This window comes from Marmota flaviventris, chromosome 16 (assembly GCF_047511675.1).
Source record: "Marmota flaviventris isolate mMarFla1 chromosome 16, mMarFla1.hap1, whole genome shotgun sequence".
NCBI classification, from domain to species: domain Eukaryota; kingdom Metazoa; phylum Chordata; class Mammalia; order Rodentia; family Sciuridae; genus Marmota; species Marmota flaviventris.
Genome location: NC_092513.1, coordinates 36,824,394 through 36,850,000, shown reverse-complemented (window position 1 = coordinate 36,850,000; position 25,607 = coordinate 36,824,394). Strand labels below are relative to the sequence as shown.

Here is a 25,607-nt window from a genome sequence, read left to right as displayed (position 1 = left end):
TCAGTTCTTCAGGATGAAGAATGAGGAGGAGATGCTAAATACTGAGGAGGGAAACCAAGGTTTTTTAAATTTTGGTTTCTGAATAGGAAGGGAAGACTGCTGTGCCTGGACTGTGTGCTGAGCACTTTCTGTAGACTCTGCCAACTGTGAGCACAGACATGCACACGTGGTTCTGCTTATAGAGGTATACATAAGAACCTCGGGAGCCATAGGTGGACTCTCCTTCCTGCATCCCCTGCCTGAGGCTCAAGGAACTGTCCAATACACCTCAAAACCTTCAAGGTTTGCCTTCCTCCCTGAGGCTGGTGAGTCCTGCCTCTGGGACAGCCTCCCAGAAGCACCACAAGTCTCTGCACTGGGGCATGAGCCTTAAGAAAGCTTTGACCCCTGGCCACTGCCCGTGTGGGTCATTGTCTGCAAAGACATTACTTTTGAACAAGTGGCTGTGATGCCACTGCTGCCAACTCTCTGAATTGTCCTTTTGCCCCACTGTCTTGCTCCTGATACTGTGTCCTGTTTTTAAACTATTTCCATACCTGGGTGGTGAATAGGTCACACTCACATGCAAGTCCGATATACATGATATCTGGGAGAAAAATGTCAGTACTTTGTCAGAAAATGTCAGTACTGAGATGATGGATTATACAAATCTGAAATGACAGAGGCTTCTGGTTGGCTGCCTTTTCCTCCTGAAGGTAAGGGAGGTGCTGAAGAATTGAAGGCTAGACAGTTGGGTATGCTCTCCAATTTCAGGTAGGTGTATTTGCTGGAAGGGGACTCTCTTCCACTAAGTGATGACTGGCTTCTGATTCTTATAGTCAAGCAATCCCAGAATATAATGTTTGGAAGGTAGAAAAATCTAGCTAGAAGTTTTGAGCAGGGGAGTCAACAGGTAATTCATTTCCCAGGTGTAGAAACCCTATGGAAGTTTTCAGAGCAGATTGCCAGCCAGTTGTCCAGTGCCTCTCTGTCACATTGTCATTATCTTTTCCCTCCGTATTTAATTTGGGCCCACAGGTATGTGAGCTGAATCATTGGCTATCTACTCCCTTATGGATTTTGACAGCCAAGGTGCAATAGCTTATAAATAGCTGCTTATCTCCTGAGGTACTGTCATGGAAGCCACTTTAAAAATGACCTAAAGACTTTCTTTCTCCTCAGCAGTGTTTTGATACAGGCAGTGTTTCTGTCACTACAGAGTCTGTGCATTCCACTGGATAAAGCAATGGCTGTGAAGGAAAAACACACAACCCCTCCCACAGAAGAGCCCACAGTCCCTGGAAGGAAGACAGGGACACAACTAACTGGAATCTGTGCCTGATTATAATAAATGTGATAACAGAGACATAAGTCAAGTTGTGGGGAGTACACAGAAACAGCCTAGAGGGCCCAGCAAAGATGTCACAGTAAAAATGGCTTTTGTTGGATGTTCAAGGATGGCTAGGAATATCAAGTTAATAAAGCTAAGGTAGGGTGTATTTCAGGCAGAGGGAACTTGGATTAAAACAGGGAGGAAAGAAGAGCCAACCAGGGCTGTCGTAAGTAGTGAGTGGGAGATGAGGCCGAGCACCACCCCCTACATTTGGAAGCAGGAGCTTCTGGGTGAGCCTCCTCCCTCCTCTGCCCCCATTCTCTTCCCACAGTGGCCAAGACCCTTCTTCAGTACTTTCTTCCAACTTCTCTAACCCTTACAATAAGAATAAAAAAAAATTCACTTCACTCACAGTTCACTTTAGAGAGATGTAATGGATTGAAAGGAAATAGCAGAATTGAGCAGGTGTCACTTCAGTTCATTGGCTCCATATTTGACACAGGTTTTACCTAAGCATCTACTTAACATGTGGATTTAAAGTCTTCATTTTTATATGGATCAAAGAAAAAGGTCTTTTGTTTTTCCTCCTGGGAACCTATGAAAGCGCACAAAAGGCTGGGCAAGCTCAGATGTGATATGTAGTATTTCAGAATTATAGATGTATTCTGCCAAACTTTCCAGTTTCCTTAACTTGCACCCCAAGCATTAGCAACCCATTGATAACTTGGGAAGATTTGTTCTTTATTGCCTGATAAGCACGATCTGGGGTCCATGGTTCCTGCAGATATTTGATATCACAAGCAGTTTCCTGTGGCTAGGACTTGAGCCTGGTGCTCTAGGGAGCTGCCCTTGCCATCTGGGAACCACAGAACCATAGACAAGGGCAATGGACCCACCCCCCTTCTTTAGCATGTTTGGGAAGAATGCCTGCAGAGGGGCCTCATGGGTGGGTTCTTAGTCCTGTAGCTTGTTAACAGATTTAACAATTCCTTGAATCCAGGTCTTCCAATTGCAGTTCTTAGTTAATTCCATTATCCCACAGTTAACTCCCAACTGTGACGAGCTTTTCTCTAAAACGTAAAACAGATCCTCATTTCTGAGATCTTCCCCTCATCAATGTAGAATGCACAAAAGCAATTATGTAAAAAAAGCATGCTTTAGACCAGCTGAAGTTAGAGCGATATAGTATGAAAGACACCACACTAGATTCAAGAGTTAGGAAGAATGAAACGACATCCCTCACCCAGGGGAGTCTCTGAGCCAGAGTGGAAAGGAAGACGGCCATCCTGTAGAAGCACACACAGGGCTGAATCCCACATGCCCTCTAACAGAAGCAGAAACAAGGTTTCAAAAGCTTGGAGAGAGGAGCTGTTACTGTGGCGTGGTGGCAGGGAGAGAGGTTTCAGGGAGGAGCAGCATTTTCAGAAAGTGGAGGAACCGGGGGCAGAATAGCCACTGGGAGTTCCCAGGCACCATGTCCATAAACAACCCACCAGCATGTCTCCTTCATGAGGAGAGTACCTGCTCTAAGACCAGTGCCTGTTTTCTATTTTGTGCCACCCCACCATAAAATAACCTCCTATTCCTCATGAGAGGACCACCCTCACCTGTGCCAAGCAGTGGGCAAAGCCAGCAGCAGAGGATACTGCCAGGAGTATAGCCACAGCATACCCAGGGGCCCCTGGGATCGTCTGACACTACAGATTCAGGACTCTGCTCTCCAAGATCAGAGAGCATCTGCAGTTAAGGAATCTAAGTGTGAGGATCAGAAAAACAGAAGTGGTCAGAGAGGAGGATATTGGGCCTTACCCTTGGTGGCACAATTTATGGGGTACCCAGGTATGGTTAGGGTTAGGGGAGAATTCACCTTTACCAAATAATGTGCCCATTGTCACAGAGTTAAAGAGACATTACTAAATGTAATCCCAGGTTTTTAATACAATGATGTCACTTTCAACTGTTGGTTGTCACAGAAAGGGGTTTTTTTTTTCCTTAATTATTTGTGCTTAATATATTCCAAAGAGTTGTCCCACAAAAGAAATCATAATCACAGCTCATATTTACTATCTACTAAATACTCCTGCGTTGGGTTCGATTAATCCATTGATTCACTGATCAGTGAAACACTGAAAACTCTGCTACGTGAGTACCCCTATCCCTGTCTCAGACAAGAAACTGAGGCACAGAGCAGTTGCAATATATTTACAAAGTCTCACAGCTGGTAAATAGCTCCAGAGTCTCATGCCTTTACATTATACAGCCTTTCAGAAAAGACTCAGCATATGATCTTGGCTGATAGTCTGGTAGTCTTGGTCATCTATACTTGAATCCTCTGAAACCTTCCTCTTGCCACAACACATATTGCCTTCTGTACTGACTGAGAGGGGACATAGTCGAATGAGCCCCTACTCCTGACCTCAGAATCTCAGGATGCAGTGGACGAGGCTGAAAAATTCAAGACAAGATTACAAGTCGGTTTCATAGCACAGGAAGAGCAGAGTGCTGCAGGAGAAGGGAGAGAGATCATTCTGGCTCAGGGTACTGGAGAGATGACAACACTCTATTTGAATTGGTTCTCAACAGTTTTGTCCTGAGCTACAGGGAATATGGGTCAGATAGGAAGGGGGTGGGTGGGTTTGATGGTTCAGGAGTCTGTGTGCCAGGTGTGAGAGGACCTGAGCACATCTCTGTGTGCTGGCACACGTGCCACACTGCACCATAAAACCGTGTGCTGTTATTGAGGGGGCAGTTAGCTGCTGTTGGTTAGCTTTACTCCTTCAGCTTGGATAATAAAGAGCTAGTTAATTCTTAATGAGGTCAAAAATTGAAAGAATTTACATCTGTGGCTTAGTTGGTAACCATGATACTCTTCACCGGGTTAGACAAATGAATAAATAGATGTTGGAAACCAAGTAGAGAAACACAGTCAGGGAATAGAAAGTAAGCAAAGACCTCAACCACCCTGAACAGATATCCCAAAGTCCTTGAGCCAAAGCTCCTAAGCTCTCTGCTAAGAGGGGTCTATTTGCCAGGGGCAGCCCATGAAACATGGCTGCTACCATTTCCTTCCCCTCAGAAACTCAAACAGGTTACTTTTGCTGGTATCTCAGCCCACATCAGATTAGTAACCTATTGTAACAAAAAGGTCTGGCTTCAGGCAGACAAGAAGAAGGAAAGCAGGGAAGGAAACCGGAAGTGGGTCAGAAGCACCACATCCTGGACCATTAGTGTAGGGGCAACCATCCTACACAGGCCTAGGATGCTGTTTTATGTTCATTGTGGTCATCATGATGCTGTAGAGTCATTGTGTTTAGTTGACTCTCTTACAAAAGGTAGGAAAGTGGGGCTGGGATTGTAGCTCAGTGGTAGAGCACCTGCCTAGCACCTGTGAGGCACTGGGTTCGATCCTCAGAACCACATAAAAATAAAGATATTGTATTCATCTACAACTAAAAAACTAGGAAAATATGTGATGTGTTCTCTGAAGTTTTCCTTCTAAAACAGTTGGAAGAAAATTGGGGGGCTCGAAGCCTAACGATTGTGCTTTCTAGAATGACCATTCTTTGATGGCCCTGCATGCATGTTGACCACTGGGATCTGGGAAACCTGGAGGGTTGTATCCAAGCCTAGTGGTCTCTGCAGCCCGGAGATGACACACTGCGCAGTGACCATGGGCTGGGATCCCTCAGGGCCTCAGACCATAAATTATCTCAGCTGAAACTTCTCCCTGTCTCACAGGAGGGCCACACAGAAGAGCCGGAAGCCGAGGAGCAAGCCCATGACCAGCAGCCCCAGCAGCAGGAAGAGTACTGACCCGTCTCAGCAGCTCTTGACACTTCCATTGTGCGTGGGAACTTTTCTTCTGGAGAATTGGAACACGTGCAGCCTCAAGCTCAACAGAAACCAGTTGTTCCCAGTCTGCCGTTACCATCAATGCACTGTTGCGTATGCCAGCCACTGCGCTTGGTTCCCATTTCCTTTGCCAAGATGCATTAGCTGACGGTCATTCTGGCCGCCTACCTGAGAGATCATAGGGTCACATACCTTCAACTTCACCATTTGGCTGCTTGAGATTGGTTCTGCTCTTTTCCTCGTTTCTTTCCAGAACAACTTTCCCTACCCCAAAACCACTTCCACCACCACCACCCCTTTTTATCCTGGTGTGAAACAATGGTAATTTGATATATGGTATTTATATTGGCATTTCTCAACCCAGTGTCACTAGATGTCACACGCATTTGTGGTGCTTTGATGTTTGCAAGTCTAACTTCTGAACATAAATTTGGTCAAAGAATTGGAACAAAGGGAAACAGATACTTGATATGAAAGCCATAATGACAGTGACTTGTGTCATGAGGGGAAACATAGGGTCAGTTTTTCCCTCTTGTCACAACACTAAAGGGAAAAAAAATGGATTCAAAACTAGGACTTCAGGGCCCAGCAGTGTTCATAGAGCAGCATGTTAGACAACCATACAGTATGTTGTTAGTTTTGAAAGACATTTACTCAAGGAAAACACCATCTCAACTTTGCCCTCTCTCCGCGTGCCCCTCCCCTCCCATCCTCCTCCCCTGGTTCCCATGTTATTTTCTTTCTCAGGGTCCTCTTTGGTGGGCAGCCACTCTCCCAAGATGTTGTCATCAGTAATCTGCAGTCCACAGGGGGTCTTAGTAGGTGCAGGTCCTCCTGGCTGGTCCCTCTTCCTCCTCGTGTGGCTTTCAACCCAAATCCTGTCATCCACACTAAGGGATCCCTACTAAAGGATAACTTCAAGTGTGCAGCCCAAGCTCCAGGGTTCTGCATCATATTGCACACTGGCTGGAAGGCTGGAAGTGAAGACCTAATTAATAGGAGCATAATTCCAAGGGAGAATCCTGATTCTGCAGTCTGGTGTTAACACTGGAATAACAGCACAGAAAAACCTATGACTCTCAATATCTTCTGGAATAAGGAATTTCCCCTCTTTAACACAAGGGCCCTCCTTGTCATTGACATTTGCTAAACCATGGCAATTCATAAACAGAGAAACATTAATGAATTAAAAGCATTCCTTATTTTTTTAACTAATATTTGCACATTTTCTTAGTCTCTTTCCAAATCTTTGCCTCCCTCCTCCCCCCCACACACCTTTTGACAGATGGTATCCCTTCCTGGATCATTCAGTTTCACTTAATTTCTAAATTTAGGTTGACTTTCACTTGTTATTTGACTTAGCAGGTGCAACAACAACAAAATGTGCCCACCCCACTTTCCGCTTAACTGAAAAGCTTAAAATAAATTTCTGAATTGTGTATCATCAAGCTTTGAAATTTCTTTATTAAGTGATGAAATACCAATTCTAAATTCTGGCATTGAAGCTTGGCACCAAAAGAAGTCTTTCCAAAATAAATCTTTTGCAGCAAAGTGGTATTTATTGAGTTCTATGTGGAAAAGATGGCTTGTATTTTTGAGATTATTACAACACACTGTGCAGAATTGGACAGATGTTTTGTGGTGTTTGGTTTCCCTTTCTTCTCTCTCCTGCTCACTCTGCACACAGCGGCAGCTCATTTCTCTGAGGCTGGAAAGCCTGGCTCCTGGCAGTGACATCCTCCCTCACCTGGTTACAGGTAGTGGCTGTGCTATACACAGTGTCTTGCTTAACAGTGTGTTGCCCTCCTGAACCCATTGTACTCGCTGATGTTTTACAAATAGCTCTTGTAAAGAGGCACAATAAATAACTCCTTGCAGATACTTCGGTGGTTCCTAGGCCGCCATTCATCTTCCCCAACATCTCAGTAGTACCCAGTGCCAGGTGGTTCCTGTCACGTAGATGTACATGAATGTGTACCAGAGTGTCAGGATCCAGTCTTCTCCAGAACCACTTGTTAGTGTGGAAATTATACTTTCCACAAACCTCCCTGATGACTCTTGCTGGAACCACTCTTGTTCTCTCCAGCTCCCCAACTTTCTCGGCTAGAGACATGCTAGCCTGTAAAGAATACCATAATCCATTCTTCCTGATGATTTGGGGCAGATTATTCATTCATTTAGAAAGAGCCATAGATTCTCTGTCCCCATCTTAAACATCTTCTGCTGTGCTTTGCCCGGATGATGTCCCAGATGCTTTGGGGAATCTTTAACAGCTGTGTTTTGGAGTCGGTCTTGGGCCGCAACCCCTGCCTCTGTATGACCACCACTTGTTTCCCACAGATAGTGGGACCCCATCGCTGTTTCATCCTGTCGTTCAGGACATGGGTTCCTCCGTGCCCCACCCCCAGTAGCATGTCATCATTGCTAGGCAGAGAGGTATTCCTTGCTGTGTGCCCTGCTGCTGCTTCTCAGGAAGATGGATTTCTTTCCTCGTCCTCCCCTCTCACCCACTGTTGGCTGGTTATAGCACTTCCCATTGCTGCTGTCAGATTGGAAGTGATTGAAGCAGGGGGCAAAGAGAAAGCTCATGCTCATTCTAAGCAGAAAAGCAGGAAAAAAAAAAAAAAAAGACAAGACAAACACCCTGTTGACCCGAGAGAAGTAAACTCCAGAAGGAAACCAAGAATTCCTCCCTTCCCTGGTGAGTATTTCCATTATTCCGTTAAGGTTTAATATGCATTCAGATTACTTTTACTAAATAGTACACCATAAAGCTTTTGTTATATATTAAATGTAAACTGAAAGGAATGTAAACATATGTATTGTTAATTATAAATATAGATAAGTAATGACATAATAGATGAAAAAGTCTTATTCAGATGTATCACATTCATTTTACATTACCCACCTATTGTCGCATGGTAGAATAGTTTTTTGTCTCTGAATATGTGAATAACTTGACTTGCGTTGATCTTTTTACATATTTAATAAAAAAAAGTATATGTCAAACTCTGCCTGGATTTATAAATTCTTTCCTTTTATACCAAAGATCCCTTTTCAGTGCTTTTCAGAGCATGTGTATATGGGAGATTTGTGTAGATTCAAATATCTACCCACAGTTGTTATGATTTACACAGGAAAAGAAGGTGTCTTTGTATTTATTATGACTAATTATTTCACCAGAATTACAGGTTTATATTTGATATGACATCTGTAATACCTTTTTAAAAACTTTACCAAAAAATATAAACATAAAATGTTCCACTTGCAACCAAACAAAATCCTAGCTCTGGCAGACCCAGCCTCTTCCATCTGGACAAGACTGTCCTGGGCAAATAGACTTAGAGAAGCAGGCAGATGTTTCTAAGTAAAGCTTTGTGGCAAAACTACTTAGTTGAGAAAAACTCTTTGAATGAGTGTGTTTGTTGAATTTAAAGGGTGATGATTTAATTTAAAGGGTGAATGATAATTTAGAGGGTAATCATCAACATAAGCTCTCCATGGAATCCAAAACCTACAGACACAGGAGTGGGTGAAAAAAAAAAAAAAAGGAATGTATTAAAACTGGTCCAGTGAGCCACCTGCAGAGAATGTGGAACAGTTGAGCATCTTTTGAAGACCTTGGAGCCTGCAAGTGACTTGAGGGGCCACCAATACCCTTTTCACCCTGAAAGATATCAGCTTTGCCTAAACTGCTTTCAAGCACCACCTAGAGGCCAGTTGTGTTCCTATACTATCTTTTGGCAACTCCTCCATTCACTTGCCTTTAGGCACTTTTAAGAGTGGGAAAATAATCTGAGACAAACATACTACTCTTCTTTGCCATCCACATCCATTTGTCCCCAGGGTACATTGGTGACAGAAGCCTGCAAGCCTTTGCCTGGGTTATGAAAAACTCATGCTCAAAGCACACGTGTTTTTCATTTACTTCATCAACGCTGGTACTTTAAACACTGGATCTTAGACTTTTGTGCACAAATAGTCAAAAATATAGAGAATTGAGCTTATTCAAGAGGTATGTTGGTAGACTCTAGCAAACCTGTCATTGTTGGTTCAAATGTGATAAAATAACATGAGTGTTAGTTTTTCATCACTGTGACCGGAATACCTGATGAGAACAACTTAGAGGAAAGAATCATTTTTGGCTCACTGTTTCAGAGGATTCAGTTCAAGGCAGCTGGGAAACAGAACAAGATAGGGGGTTGGGATAGCTACAGTTCCCCACATCATACCCCCAGTGACTTCCTCCAGCCTTGCCCCACCAGCCTATAGTTTTTACCACGTCCCAATAGTCTTCACAGTATTCATCCATTAAATGGATTAATCCACTGATGCAGTCAGAGCCCTCATGGTCCAATCTTTTCACCTCTGAACAAGGCTGCATTGCTTAACACTTAAGTTTTGATGGGTCGTTCTCGAACCAAACCATAACAACATGCTTGTTCTATTTGACTAAATCTGAGATCATCTCTAAAATGCTACTGATACTATGGGAAAGTTTCTAAGTCCAGAGACAAAATAAACAATTGTGGAATCCCACTGTTTGAATTATAAAATGCCAATTGGTTTTCTAAACACATACAACTTAGTGTGTTTCTTCCTTCTGACTGTGAGAACACAATTACTGTGATCATGAAGGCTGCTACCACTAGTAAACATTACTGACCCATTTATTTTCTCAGCACTAAGGGAATTCTGCCCAACAGCACAAGTGTTGGATCAGAGTATCTCCTTGGATGTCTGACAACCTGTTTTCCTGAACTGTGAACTCATAAAGGATGTTCTTAAAAGAACTTTGACTTGATTTGATAAAAAGAAGCAAAGCCTAAAGAGAAAATTCACTGATTCCTGGAGGACCCTCATGTGGCACCAGGACTTGGGGTCACAAGACTGCCCAAGGCCAGACCTCTGGGCTGTCTCTCAGACCCCATGTCTGTATAGGTGGATGTACATAGAAAGTGCACTGTGGAGGCTGAGTTTGCATCTGTGTTGTGTGTAAGGTGTATGAGCAGAATGGAAGGCCCAACTGAAGGTAATTTATTGGATTTTTTTTTCTCTCCAATGAAAGAAAATGTTAAACATTCAGCTTGCCAACTTTTAATTTTTTGAACAGGTTTCTTGTAACCCCTTTATCAAAACTGGATATAAATTTAGTGTTTTTAAAGGGTTATGACACATTAATGTTCTTTTAAATTTTTTATTTTCAGTAGTAACTAATCCCAGTACCTCAATGTATTCTTTTCCAGAAAATAAAGTTACATACACACTTCCTTCTGAGCAGCAAATTCCCCTGATCTCTTTACCCTGTGGCATTTCTTTAGGTCTTGAAGGTTATCTGTACAAAATTAAAATTTTTTGAAGCTATGTTTCTCTTAGTCAGTAAAAGGTTTTGGTCAACACTGACAGCTTAAATCAATCTTTAAGATTTAGAAAATAATCAAAAGTTCCCATAAATATGTTCAGAATTTTATTCTGACCCAAATTCATGGCTTACTAGGATGCTCTCTTCCAATCTGATATGGATGACTACCTACTACAGGAACAGCTTTTTAATAGCTTGAAAGATTTTTCAGAAAAAGACCCCAGAAAATGAGTTTATAACTTAATTCTTACAGGCTGAGTTGTGTCAAGATAAGCGCTGAGGTCTCCTTCTGTGGCAGACATAGAAGTTGTCATCACCTGAGCTTAGAAAGCAAATGTCAAGTGCACACCTGTAATCCCAGCAGTTGGGAGGCTGAAGCAGGGGAATTGCAAGTTTAAAGCCAGCCTCAGCAACAGCAAGGCACGAAGCAACTCAGTGAGACCCTGTCTCTAAATAAAATACAAAATAGAGCTGGGGATGTAGCTCAGTGGTTGAGTGTTCCTGAGTTCAATCCCCAGTACCTACCCCCCCCCCAAAAAAAAAAAAAAAAAGAAATGTAAATTCTTCCTGGGAAATTTTTCAATTTTTCTTGAGACAGTGGTTTTGAAATCTCACAAGATGCTGCCCCATCATACCTAAGAGATCATCACAATATCCACAGTTTTGTTTAGTTTCACTTTTTCTACAAATTTGGATTCCACTAAGTTAGAATTAGAGGCATTCCTTTTAAACCAAAAATTTAACCAACACAGAGTGGATGGCTATGTTTGTCTCAGTCATGGTAAATATAAGTTGTCTTTTTTGAAAAAACAATGATGGAAATCAAGAGGCATGTTATGGCTCCACAGTTTTTACTGAGCAAAAACTAAAGTTGTAGATGACGCCTAGTTAAAGCACATGATTTTGATTTCTAGTAGCCAGTTTACATTCAACTTGAAAACTACCTTGAACTGTAGTACACACAGTGCATAGCAGTATGAGCCTCATCTGGCTGCTAAGAAGAGAATGGTGGTCACAACCTATCATGCTTCTGTTCAACACACTGCTTTCCAGGCTGCTATGAGCGTGTCTTGCATCATTTTCTTGTGTGTGTGTGCTCTATGCTGCATTCCACAAAGCAGGGGGTAAAAAAATGAATCTATGCACAAAACCTCCCCCAAATTAATGGGTGTTCTTGTAGCATTAATCTGATGACAAGGTTTTGGAAACCTAGAATGAGGCTCCTCCACGATTGTACCTATCAAAGTTGGAGCTACGCAATTCTGCACTAGCTGCTCCCCTTCACTGGGAGCCCTGTTACGTAGTTTTCCTTCTGTAAGAAAGAAAGAAGATCTCTATATCCATCAAGTCACTTGTTCCTGTTTCAAAAAATAGCCCAGAGGAGACCCGATCATATTAGTCCCAGACATGGCCCAGTAAGGACAGCCCTTACATAATGAGGTTAGTGTGAGGCAGGAACTACTTGCTCCCTTTGTGGGACAGGCAAGGTGAGAGGCTAGGCCCAAGGGGAGGGGATGAGGCAGAGACTAGAGGGACCATTGCAGGATGACCACACCATCCCCACAAGAGAGAGGCTCCAAGCATCTTCCCGTTGTGCAAGAGTCCTTGGTCATTTGGCCTATTGCCATTACTTCTCTGGAGAAGTCATGCCCTGGAGACCAGAGAACAGACTGGCTGCTGCTTCACAGAAAGGTGTTCTTTCATGGTCCCTTCTTCACTGAAAAAGACGTTCAAGTGTTGAACTCAATTGGCTTCCCAAGAAAGAGAAGGGGGACATTACCATATGCAGCCTTCCTTTATAACATTCAGTAAAGCTGCTAATACTACTTAAGAAAGACCCCAACAAAATTTAAGCTAAAAGCCCCAGCGGACGGGAAGAGTGAGTATTTTTTTTTTAATTCTCCAATTTAGCTGTTTCTAAAAGTAGGGCACCAACTCAACGACTCTTTCCCAGACATTATTACTGTATGTATGTATGAGACTATATGACCAAGGTGATTCTACAATATGTATACTCAGAAAAATGAGAAACTATATCCCATCTATGTATGATAAAGTATATAAGTGTATTCTACTGTCATGTATAACTAATTAAAACAATTAAAAAAGAACTTTTTCCTCCTAAAATATATCACTATCCTTAAGTTATCCTAATGGAACTCTACAGAAAGAGACATCCTGGATCCATTAAGTTTAGGTTACCTGCTTTAGTCTAAAAAAGTAAACTAAAGCCATTTTTTTAGGCACTTAATTACATGTAAAGGAATCAGAACAAAGAAATTAGGAAGGAGGGAAAAGATAAAGACAGTGGCCTTACACAATCTTCTTGACTCTCCTAGGACTAAAGGGATCACAAAGTTACCTCTGAACTTTCTGGTAGCCAACATAGAGAGGAACAAAATCATGATTCAAGTTTAAATGCCCTCAGATAATGACAAGTCATTTACATAGAGGTGCAAATACTTAGGCCTGGGAGAAATTTGTGCATGGCTCCTCCTAGGTAGAAACCAAATGAAGTAGGGAACATTAGCAACATATCACAGCACATAGAATGACAGTCTATTAGGCCCTCTTCCAGCTATCCCTGGGGACATCATGCTCAGGTACAGTTCAGTAAAAAGCAGTCTACCAGAGACCAAAGCTGTACAGGTAACAGCACCCAGGGCAAGGCTGCATCCTAGGATAAAGGGGCAGTATTAGAGGGTGGTGGGAAGACAAGCTCTACTTCTTTAGTATGGATTCAGGTGGACACTGACTGACAGAGGGTGACCCTCTCCTGCCTGACGAGTGAGTACTAGAGGGCAGACGCTGAATGTTGTTGACCAAGACTCAAGCTCGGTCAGCAAATCTAGGGTGGGGCTGCTCTCAGGTGACAGTGGGAATCCTTACCAGAAAGCACTGCCCCCTCATGGGGACCCAGAGGCCAGCCAGGAGCAGGGGCACAGCTTTCCCCAGAAGTATAGTAAGAGCAAGACTTAAGTGAGCTTATTTTTGCTAGTTTGGTTTTTCATTTATCCTCGACAATTTACCAAGAGGAAAATTTTCAGTGAAGATTACAAAACTATTGGCTTTCCTTCCTGTCACCCTCAAAATTACCCTGGAGAAATTCCACTGACAATTGGCTTGTTTTTCAAGTCAAAACGTAAGTCTGGAGAGGAAAAGGGGATAATATTTTAATAAAAGTTTTACTATATCTATAAAACCCTTTGGTCACAAAATGGTTTCACACATGATAATCATGTAGAGGAGAAAGAGACTAAGCTTTGAAAATTATCTGAACCAGATTCAAATCCCAGTTATGCGACTTCTAGCTATGTGATATTAAATAAATTTCAAATCAGTTCTTAGCTTCCCTTGCCTCATCTGAATATATAGATCATACCTACCTTGCAAAGTTGTTTTGAAAAATAAATAGAAGTTATGTATATAGAATACCTTGCACATAGTAGAGGATTACTAAATGATGACTATTATTACTAATTTTGGTTTTAATAGCCATCCTATGAGGAAGGTGATATTATTAACATTACTTTGATGTTAGACACTTCAATACTGCTCCTGCTCCCAGCACTGCTGCAGAAGGAGTGGCCCTAGTCATCATGCATTACATGGTCCAGAGCAAGCCTCATATCCAGAGGATGTCAGTATTTAGGTGTGTGCTCGGCCTCAGAGGATGCAGACAATGCAGAGAGAAGGGGACCACAAGGAAAGTTTATGGCATGCTGATGTTAAACATAAGCCGTTGCTCTGAAATAGAAAAAATGATGAAAGTACCCAATGAAATAGAGAGCAGACACTCAGGAAAGAACCAAGGAATATTTTAGCTAAGACTTTCTCAGATTCAGATGCTTAGTTTTAAGAGGCCACATGTATGTGTAAGAGGTAACTTAAGTGGTAACTTAACTGCATCTCTTTTCCTTGCAATCCAAGACATTCTCATGAGATTAGGATCTTGAAAGGGAATAACTTGTCCAAGTTTATAGAACAGAAGGGGTCTTCAGGACAGTTCAGTGCCAAGCCCAGCTGAGCTCCTGGCTGACAGCCAGCTTACCTGCCAGCTCTGTATGAGAAGAAGCCGTCCTAGTTTCCACCTCCTTGAGTCTTCAGAGGACTCTGAGCATTCATCCATCAGACAGCAGCCACAGCAGAGACCCCAGGAACTGTGCAGCTATTCCATGGGACCATGGGAGAGAATAATAAATTGGCTTAAGTCACAAAGTTAAGGAAAACATGTTACACTGCAATAGATAAAGGGGACAATATAGATGATGAAGGACAGATTTTATCTTGTACAGGCATTATGCAAAAAAGAATGTAAACCGAGACACATTTCTACTAGAGCAGTTGTAGAATAATTTGGACACGTCCCTTTGGTAAATTTCATAAGATGTAAATGTAAAATGAGGGAATTTGACTAGGTGATTTCTCAGACCCCTTCAGAGTCTTACAAATTCTGATTCTCAATAAACTGCACTGAATTCTGATTCTTAATAAATTGCATAACAAAAAAAAATGGCCCCTAAGAGATAGTTCCAGTGGATAGAGATGGGGGGGGGTGCATTCAAGTAAAACTATTATTTGATAGATTCCTGCTTCCAAGCATATAGTAGATCTCAAAAAAAAAAAATGTCATTTGAATTGAAATATCACTTTCATGGGTACTTCAATTTACTTTGTTTTTTTCAGTTATTTGATCTGAGGTCACTTCCTATGCAAATGATAGAAAAAAGAGGAGTCATAAACACTGATAGGCCCAAAGTGAATTTTCAACATGAATTTATTTTAAAAGGTGTGGAGGGACTTAGTTATATTTTGTTCCATCACCTTCCTTTTACACTTATACCAAAATCCCCAAAGCTTTCCAGCCAAAGGTTCCTTTTAACCAACCTGCCATCTCTTAGCCCTCCCAGAGCTGTTGAGCAGGGGGCAGCCACAGATAAGTCATGTGTTACATACACACTCACATTTTGTATCACCACCTCTCCACCAGAAGGACATAGCCTCACCTGTCTCCACAACATTTAGGGCCCTTTTTTTTACTCACTCCCCACAAATACACACACACACACACACACACACACACGTCATAGCCATGGCACAGTTTTTGAAGCAGTAGATGGGACAAGTGTCAATTTGTTCAGCTTCTCCAAAGGTCCTGCAGTGGCAGGAGGACCACAGAGCCAGGAGAAACAGAGCCAATGAAAGGGCTCTGATGTCACTTATCTGGCCAACATCACTCTGCACTGATGGTCAAACCAACACATGTCCAGGTGACCAGGGAGGTGGCGTAGGCAAAAAGACTCATTAAAAGTCACCATTATCTATAAGCTTCCCTTTCTTCCTGCCCTGACCTCTCCCCCAAACTTCCTTCTCCTGAAAATGCCTTCTTTGTATTGAGTACTAGAAAACCTGGGCTCTTTCCAGAGGGGAGGTTATGGGAAATGCTTCCTTTGGACAGATTTCTTCTTTGCTTGTGATTTAAAAAACAGCTCAGGAGTAATTTAAAACACATATTTTACTGGACATACTGTTCACTTTCAACACAGAAATCAGACTACATTCTTTTCTCTGTATTACCAACTTCTGAATATCCAAGGAGGAAACCTAGCCATTGCCTCATTCATCAGGATAATGGCTCCCAATTGCCTGGTGAAACCCATAGCTCACTCTGCTTTAACCACCTTTGATGACAAGCAGTGGCAAAGATGGTTATTTTTATGGTTTTAATGTGTCCCCCCAAAAGCATATGTTGTAAACTTAATCCCCAGTGCAAAAGTGTTGGGAGGTTGGACCAAATGAGAGGTGTTTAGGTCATGAGGGTGGAGCCCTCAAATGGATTCATGCTGATTATAAAAGGCTTTGAAACTGCGAGTTTGATTTCTTGCTTTCTTACACCTATGTGAAGTCTTCTGCCATGGGATTACACAGCCAGATGCATGTCCCCTTAACCTTGGACTTCCCAGCCTCTGGAACTATAAGTAATAAATCTCTGATCTAAATTAATTACCCAGTCCCAAATATTCTGTTTTAGCAGACTAAGACAAAGACCCAGTAGGTGGTCAGTTCCTAACACTTTTCCCAGTGATTCTTCTCCTAGCCCCACAGTTAGATAAAGCCATCCTTGAAGCCTGGCAGATTATTGAGTTATTAATTGAAACTTATTCAAATGTTTCCTTATCTGGAACAGAAATAATGACAGTAGCCCAATTGTATGTCACAATGTGGTATGTAAGAGACAATAAGTAATAGTTATATACATGAGCATTCAGCACAGTGTATGACTACCTACACATATTTATTAGTGAAATTACTTAGCTAATTTCTAAACTTTTCACAACCAGATGTAATGCACCATACCATATAGAGTGTTTGGCTCCCCAACCTAATCTAGACCTAGAACAATAGCTGATACAATGAAGGTTCACAGTACACTTACTAATGAATTAAAAGTGTTTATATATAATGCAGTTATGAAGATTTAATAAAATAATTATGAAAAAGTTTAACAATGTGCCTTGTTTTAGTCAGCTTTTATGTCTCGGTGACCAAAAGACCCGACAAGAACAATTAAAGGAGGAGAGGCTTATCTTGGCTCATTTCAGAGGTTCAGTCCAGGGTCAGCTGACTCCATAACTCCGGCCCAAGGTGAGGTGGAACATAGTGGCAGAATGGCACAGTAGAAGAAAACACTCAGGACATGGCAACAAAGAAGCAGAGAGAGACAGAGAGCTCTGCTCACCAGGGACAACATACAAACCCCTGTAGCTGTGGAGGGTGGATTTGATACTGTTTCTCTGAATCCATGCCTGAGACAAAGTGTGATGTGAAAGGGAGATACTTTGAACTTTCTAGAGAAAGACAGCCATTCAGAGATAGTGTCTACACATGTGCTCCTTTTTAGATTCCCCACAACTACCATTTTCAATACTAATTGTAAATTCCTGCCTCCCCTCCTGACAGTTTACCTACTTGCCATACACTTAACTCTGCTGACTTATGTTCAGTCCCCAGAAGAACAAGGACTTCCACAATTAACTGATAGGTGATAAGCCTCCTGCTCAACCCTAAGCAAGAGAAATCTTTGGATCTACACATTCTATATTGTTTCTTTTGACATAAATGGAACTGGAGATTGTTATTGATTCTTGGTCACCTACGGTGTCTTAGAAGAGACCTGTGTTACAACAGGTTTTTCTTGAAGGCCATTATCTCTTAACACATTATATCATGATTACTGGTGTTGAAGCCTGTGGTCACACTACCTTCTAATTTAGGGGTGAGACCATTTGTCCACAAATGTAACATCCCCAGCATCTAGCAATGTTGAACACATGGCAAAACTCAGTTTACCAAATAAAAATAAAAGAAAGGAGGGAAAGATACAGTGATAGAATTCAACATCAGAGTTATTTCCTATAGATCCCTTTTGCCCTCCTATAACACAGAGAATAAAAATTTAATTTTATATTAGAGAAAATTACAGTCCAGGAGATCAGAACAAGAGAGATGAAAACAGAATTTGAGAAAAAAACAGAAATGTAACCTGACTCTCATAAGAATAGAAATTAACATCATGAGTTTTAAAAAACTACCACTATATCATATATTGAATTCCACCAATAAATATTAGATACTAATTATATATAACAGTTCATTTTAAACTTTTCTTACACAAGCCTCAAAACCAAAACTAAAAGACTATGAACAATTTTTTAAAAAGTAGAGTTAGAAAAATAATTAAAAGGGCTAGAGATGTAGCTCAAGGGAACAGCATTTGCCTAGCATGAGTGAGGCCCTGGGTTCAATTCCCAGTACTGTCAAAAAATAAAAAATAAAAAAATTTAGAAACCTTCTGCACAAATGATTCTCAAAATGTGATCCCAAGACCTTGGGGATCCTCAGAAGCCTGTTACTGAGTCCTTGGAATCAAAACTGTCTTCATGATGACACTAAGATATTATTTGCTTTTTTCATTCTTATTCTTCCACTGGTATACAATGGATCTTTCCCAAGTTTACATGGGGTGTGGTACTGAGAAACTGATGTGACTCCATTTTTGAGAAACCAGCCTCTACCTCAGAGCAAAGCCTGTCCAAGGAAGGGGGCATGACCCTTGTCCTTGGAAAAAACCCACAGAGCACTCCTAAGCACATACCTATCCTGCTAAGTTTTTTATCTACAAATAACAGGAGAGATCTGCAGCGCCAGGTGTCCCTGACTCAGTTAGGCTAGGTGAGGACCCATAGCAACCCCCTAGCAACCACCAATCAGCATGAGACAGGGAAAATACCTGGGATGCCAGATGATCCCCCAGTAGTTTATGGTTGATAATATGTTGGGAAACCATGTAGTGCAGCATGTATTCCCCTCATGGTTTAAACCAATCAGTTCTAATGAATCCCCCTATTGTACTAACCAATCACCCCTACTCAACTTGTTCTGGCCAGTGAATGTGCTAATCAATGTTAAGAGTTATTGTTTGATTTTCCCGTGGTATGGAATGATTTGCTGTGTGATGTTGTGACGCATAGAGTATCCCCCCAAAACCTATAAAATCTCACTGAACAAAGGACCAGGACTCACTCCCTGGGACCGTTGCATCAGAAACAGTTGTGAGTCCAGACTCAAGCTTGCAATGAAGACTCTTGTGTGATTGCATTGGATTCGGCTCCTGGAGGTCTATTGGGGTCCCACGAATCTGGCATTACAGTATCACAGCAGACAGAATGCAGAAGTAGATACTATAGTCCAACTGGAAGGAGGTAGTGTTTCTGGTAATTACGAACAAGCAGGTTGAGATTGAGGAAGAGTTGAATGCTATTGGATGGCAGGTACTGAAAATGGAGATGTCCTGCAGACATTTGGAAATATGAATTGCAGTGGAGGTGAATGGTCAGAACAAATCACAGATTTGAAGTTTAGCCCTCAGTAGCAACATGAAGCATCCCAAATGTGAGTAGGTCCTGAAAAATAAGTGAATGTGGAACATGAAACTGTTTTTCCAACAAGAACCTGGGAGAAGGGATACCTTTTGGAGTGGGAGATGTTAGGAAAGGCCCACACAGGAACCAGAATAATGCAGCCTGAAGAGTATCTAAGCATGACAAAGCCATTGTATGGGTGGAAGGTAGAAGGAAGAACAAAAGAGGGAAGGAAGAAAAATAGAGGGATAGCTTTGAGGAGGATTGACTGGTCAACAACATCAAGTCCACAGAATAGTCAGAAGTGATAAATTCTGAAAAGTTAATGGATTTGACAAGAATTGGGTCATTGTTTGCCTTAAAAGAGAATTTTTAGTAGAAAAATGCTCGTAAAAAACAACACACAAAAACTTCATGGTGAAAAAATTCTCAAAGTCAAAGGAAGGAAATAAAAAGGATGAGAGAAAGAAAAGAAAAGAAAATTCAGCAACACTGTCTATTTAAGCCAAGATCACCTATATATAGACATGAAGGAAATTCTCAAAGTTCTCAAGAGCCACTGACAGTGCTAATAAAGTGAAGGCTGATAGGTATCAGGACCACAGGTGCTGATCTTCAAACCACCCTGCCCATAAGACTATTTCCTGGCCCATCAAAATGAAATCCTAAAGAATCTACATTAGAAAATATTAGGGTTATGAGGTAAAAGTTTAAAAGATATATTCTGATCAGATGTTATTTAAAAGGAAATACATAGATTTGAATAGACTTTCTTCTGGCTATGGAGTATAAATAACAAATCCAAGTAGCAGAATTTCATATAGGAAAAGGAATTGCTATGACAACTACAACTCAGCCTCCACAGAAAATATAAATAGGAACCAGAATGAGAAAATTATAGAGAAATGTGATTTTCTCTGATTTGGAAACAATTTCAACTATAATTCTTTAATTCTTTATTATTCTTGCTTGTTTGGCTCTGGAATGAGAACATGAAAATACCCCTCAATTTCAATAACTTTTTTGTATTACAAACTAAAGAGCAGACCATCATTTATTAAAATCAATCTGAAAACCCAGACCATCTAGAGACAAGACTCGCTCCATTAAAATACCCTTCTTGCCTCCACTATTAACTTCTGATATTTAAAGAATCACACAACATTAAAGAATAGACTTCATTAAGCGCATTATATTGCAGGTCAAATAGTGAAGGCAACACAACAGGGAATGTAAAATCACTGCATCTTTCACTACCAAATCATAAAGCTTCAAATCAGTTGTAAGGACCCAAGTTTTTTACCTCTTCCCTAGGATTTACTTTTAACTAAATTCCTGACTCCTTCTATTAGGTTGCTGTTTATTTAGTTAGTGAGTAAATGTAGACCAGGACAGGGTTCCATATCCTCAGCTCCTCTTGGGATAACCAAGGTACTTTCTGGAGCCCAGTCTTCTAAAGCCAGAACAATGAGACCCACAAGCCCAGTTCAGTATCCAGTGATTTTATCTTATGCAGAGTGCATTTGCCTTAAGATATTTTCATTGCAAAGTAAGTAGGGTGGTTACACAGAGATCTGCAATTAGCTGGTTTTCAAAGCCTATCTAGGGCCCTTAAGAGTTCTGCTCCTTCCTGCCCTTGAATACTCACTAGCTCACTCCAGCATCCTCAGATACCTTGTGGTAACCTTATACCCAGTTTTTTTTCTCTGTGCTCCGTCTTAGTTCTCATCTGTCTGACACCCCGCTAGAGCTTCGGCCTGGATGCTGTCTTTAATCTGCCATGTCTCTGTGCTCTGCAGCCCAAGGGCCAAGCCAGCGCTGCCCTTCCCCTAAATCCATATCTACCTTCAGACATTGCAATCTTTTGGCACTCCGAGCAATGTCTTTGCAGGGCCAGGTGATCTGAACATGGAACAGATCTAACTACAGGTATTCTCTGACAGTACTGAGCTTCCTCCTGTTCCACCCAAATCCTTTTCCAGGAAAGTGACATTAGTGAGATCTTATGATCCCATTCACACTGGAGAAAGCAACACAGAAAGGAATATAAATCTTCTAGGTTGCCAGCTAGAAAGTAAGGAGAGGAAACGAGAAGGTTGGAGACACCAAAGAGAACAAAACATCATAAAAACTATCTTTCTTTAAGGTCTCTTCTCCTGCTAGGCCTTACACGTACATACACACACACACACACACACACACACACACACTGCACAAACACACATAAAATGCCTATTAGAAGATTTTCTAGTGGTTATGCTAACTCTAAGAAGTCCAAAATTCTTTCATCTTTGCTATACAGAAGTATTTGAGCTAAATGTTATCTTTTAAAAACATCAATATCCTGTTAAGCATACTCTGGTTTCCCTGCCTCTCAGCTGTTTCTCCTCCCACCTCTGATCTTCTACCACCCACTAAACAAGAGACAAGCCCATAACATAGATGAGAAACGAGGGTGCAAGAAGTTCTGGTGTTGCCTTTAATCTACTTCACTGTTGCTTGTGCCCCAGGCTCAGCTGAGAACAGTGATCTCTCTTAGGAAAGATGTCTCTCTCTAGACACAGGACCTTGGTCAAGGAGAATTTCACCATGTCCATTTCTTTTTCCCCCCAAAAAAAAAAAATCTAAGAAATTGGAAACTGCCATAAAACTAGGGAGTTTCACAGTTGAACTGCAAATTCAGACTATTCTGAATCAATAGTCCTTACTCTTTCCTCTAGTACCTTCTATCTTACCTTTTTTGGGTTAACTTTACTTGTAAAGTCTGTGCATAGTCTGCATAAAGGCAAAAATGCATAAAGACTTATAATGGCAGCCTAAAGGGAAAAAACAGCTATAAATAAAGATTTATTATAATTCCACAATGATAAGTTGTACTAAAGTAAAAATAATAGAAACATTGTACTGTCATATTATAAAGTTATATAGTTCTTTACCCCAGATACATTAATTGTTGCCTGTACTGGTAGTAGAACCACTAACATAAAAATTGGTGGTAGTGTTATTATAGTCCATATATGTTATTTTAGAATGCCAGCTAGCACAGGTTGTTTGAGTTTTTTTAGACCAGATGCCCGGCATTTCTAATGAGCACATGATAGAAATTTTAAATTTCAAAGAAAATGTCAACGTCAAAACAATAAATGATTTTAAATATTCCTCCCACATAATGCTGATTCTATATGCCATGACCAAGTGTTCACATGCAATCATCAACAAGTTCACTGGCACACAGTGGACCAGATGTGATAAATCCCAAATGACTAATTCAATAATCAAGCTCTTCAGGTAATGTCCATCCTTAAAGGACTGAGTTAAATGCACTAATAGAGCAACTACTGCACTAATAGAGCATCTAGGAGTGACAAAAGGCTGTGGAAGTCATATAGGACAATTTTCCATCCAGTGCATGAGTCTAAGATCCTCACCATGTAGTCACCTGGATGCATGCCACAGTGATGCCAGTTACCTGGATGTACTGACCAATAGCTCACTAAATCCCAGGAGTGGCCACCATTCCATCTTGGACAGCCCTGACTATTTCATGACTAGTTATAACTGCCAGAGTAAACAAATCAGTGATTGATCTGAGGATACGATATGTGTTTATTTTCCTCAGTAACACAAATAAACAAGAATGTCTGCAATCAAGTAAAGCTAAAGGGCGTACAAACATAATTTGTTTAGACTAGTTGAAGCAGATTAGGTCACAAGGCCAGCAAAGAAACAATGCATAAATCATATAAATAGGCACACATTTTACATTCACACTGTGCTGTGTGTTTTCCCTTTAAATAAAACACACACACACACACATACACACACACACACACACACACACTTTTAGATGTGAATTCAGTACTGATAGGTTCATGGAGCATTTTGGCCAAAGGAGCTGGGTTATAGAGTCATGGATATACTGGATCCTTCTCCCACTAGCTGACCTAGAAAGAGGTATATTACAGTATGGAGCTAAAACAGAGCAATGTGAAAGTTGCTGCACTATTCAGATGATTTGTGAAATTCTCTGAAATAGTACAAACAAAAGAGAGAACTAACTTTTATGTAGAAAATAAATGCACTGTGAACTTAAAATGTGTTAATAGATGATATCTCACCCATGCTACAGACATTCAGGTAATGAACTGACACTTATACTAGTCAAAACAAGAACAGTTAGGAAGGCTATTTTTTTAGCTTATAAATGACTAATTTTTCATCTTTCATATTTTTGTTTATTTTTCCACATCTTTTCTCAGAGGGAAGGTTTTTCCCTCAAACAGTGGAACAGATTAAGGGTTTGTAATCTAAGTAAATAACCTAAATATATCTTTTCTCCGTGTACATACACAAGATTACAACTTGTATGCTCTGAGTTTAATGAACACTACAGTTAGACTGTTTCCCATTAAAAGAGAAGGGGAGTAGGGCAGAAATTCAATAAATGTTCAAGTAAAATATAGCCATCCTAACATCTGTGTCATATTAGAGGAGACACAAGACAAAACATTGACTCTTGAGGTTAAATCTAAATTTCCTGCTGCAGTTCTGAAAGAGCTTGAGTGTCTAGATCAAAAAAGCAACAAAGAAAATGGAACCCAAAGGTATTAAAGCATGTTTCAAAAGCTATTAAATGCTGACAGTTCTTTCTTTCTTTTTTTAATATTTTTTAGTTGTAGATAGACACAATACCTTTATTTATTTGTTTTTATTTTTATGTGGTGCCTGGGATCAAACCCAGTGCCTCACACATGCTAGGCAAGTACTCTACCACTGAGCCACAACCCCGGCCCCTGACATTTATTTCTATCAAACACCAATTTAGTCAGCAATTATGCAATGGCCACCAATAAAAAAATCAGCAAGAATTCTGCACAGTGCTCAAGACTTTTTTGTCAAGTTAGGAAAGACACACCTGGGGTCTGTATGTCTTAGGAGGTAGCAAAGTACCTCTGACTCACTTCTCTATGGGATGTTACTGAATTTCCTCATCTTCCTCTCTAGTAGTTTGTGGGGTTTTCTGGGTTTTTTGTTTGTTTGTTGTTGTTGTTTTGTTTTGTTTTGTTGTTTTGTATGAGGATTGAACCCAGAAATGTTTTACCACTAAGCTATCTCCCCAGTTCTATTTATTTATTTATTTATTTTAACTTTGAGACAGGGTTGCTGAGTTTGGCCTTGAACTTGCAATCCTCCTGCCTCAGCCTCCTGAGTCATATTACAGGCATGTGTCACCATCACTGGCCTCTCTAGCATATTCTTACATCACTCTTAAATTTTAAAAGATAGTATTTCACTCTCTTTTTAGAATCAATCAGTCTTTAATTTCATAACCCACACTGCACAAAGAAAACCCAAGCCTTTGATGGAATAAAGGGCAACAAGCAAGAAATCTCACAAAACAACAACAACAACAAAAAAAAAACCATGTGGTCAGAACCAGGACTCAGGGGACTGTCCTCAAGTCTATAGTTGGGAGTCTGCAACCTCTTCCTTCTCAAGCTTTTCAGGAAGTAATGTTAATCTTCTGTGTGGGTATATGGAAGCTCATGTAAAATGCTGGCATTGATCAAAAGTATACACACAAGTGTATACGCCTGCACACACAGACACACATATGAAGAGTTTGTTATTTTGAACAACTTGGAATGAAAAAGCCACTCATACAAAATACTATCATAGAATAAGGTCCATATCTCCAAATCTTACATGTTAGAAAAACTTTCTGAGAATCTCATGAAGATTCTGGTTGAATTAAAGAACTGAGATTAGGAAAAGTTTATGATAAAGTCATTTTAGACAAGCCTTACTATTAATTTATTATTTCAATATCTAAGAAATCTAGATTCTATGTTTGATTTTCAAATCTTTTATTAACCTTCTATTATAGTCCCCCAAATCCTATTATTCTTTAAACGACACTAGTTAATCCTGCACATCTCCTTGGCTGGCTTCTGCCCTTGATGTTGAAAGGTCTCGGGGCCCAGCTCTTGGTTCTCTTTTCTGTTATCACTGGCCCCTTTGGAGAGCTCATCCAAGCTACATATGCCAGGGACTCCCAAATTGACATTTTCAGTTCAGACTCTCTCCTAAATGCTAGACTGCTGTCAACTGCCCATTTAAAATCTCCAATTATATATCTAATAGGCATCTCAAGGTTAAC

At 40.7% G+C, this 25,607-nt stretch overlaps 1 protein-coding gene across 3 annotated transcripts in view; it reads left to right on the top strand.

Moving 5' to 3' along the window:
- Mapre2 (microtubule associated protein RP/EB family member 2) overlaps positions 1-6,715 on the top strand; it is a 149,463-nt gene extending 142,748 nt beyond the window's left edge. For all 3 annotated transcript variants that reach the window (XM_027935604.2, XM_071602814.1, XM_027935603.3), the window contains one exon: positions 5,051-6,715. In XM_027935604.2, the coding sequence (XP_027791405.1) occupies positions 5,051-5,125 (75 nt within the window). In that variant the 3' untranslated portion in view covers positions 5,126-6,715. The remainder of the gene's footprint in view (positions 1-5,050) is intronic.
- The last annotated feature ends 18,892 nt before the right edge of the window (positions 6,716-25,607 follow it).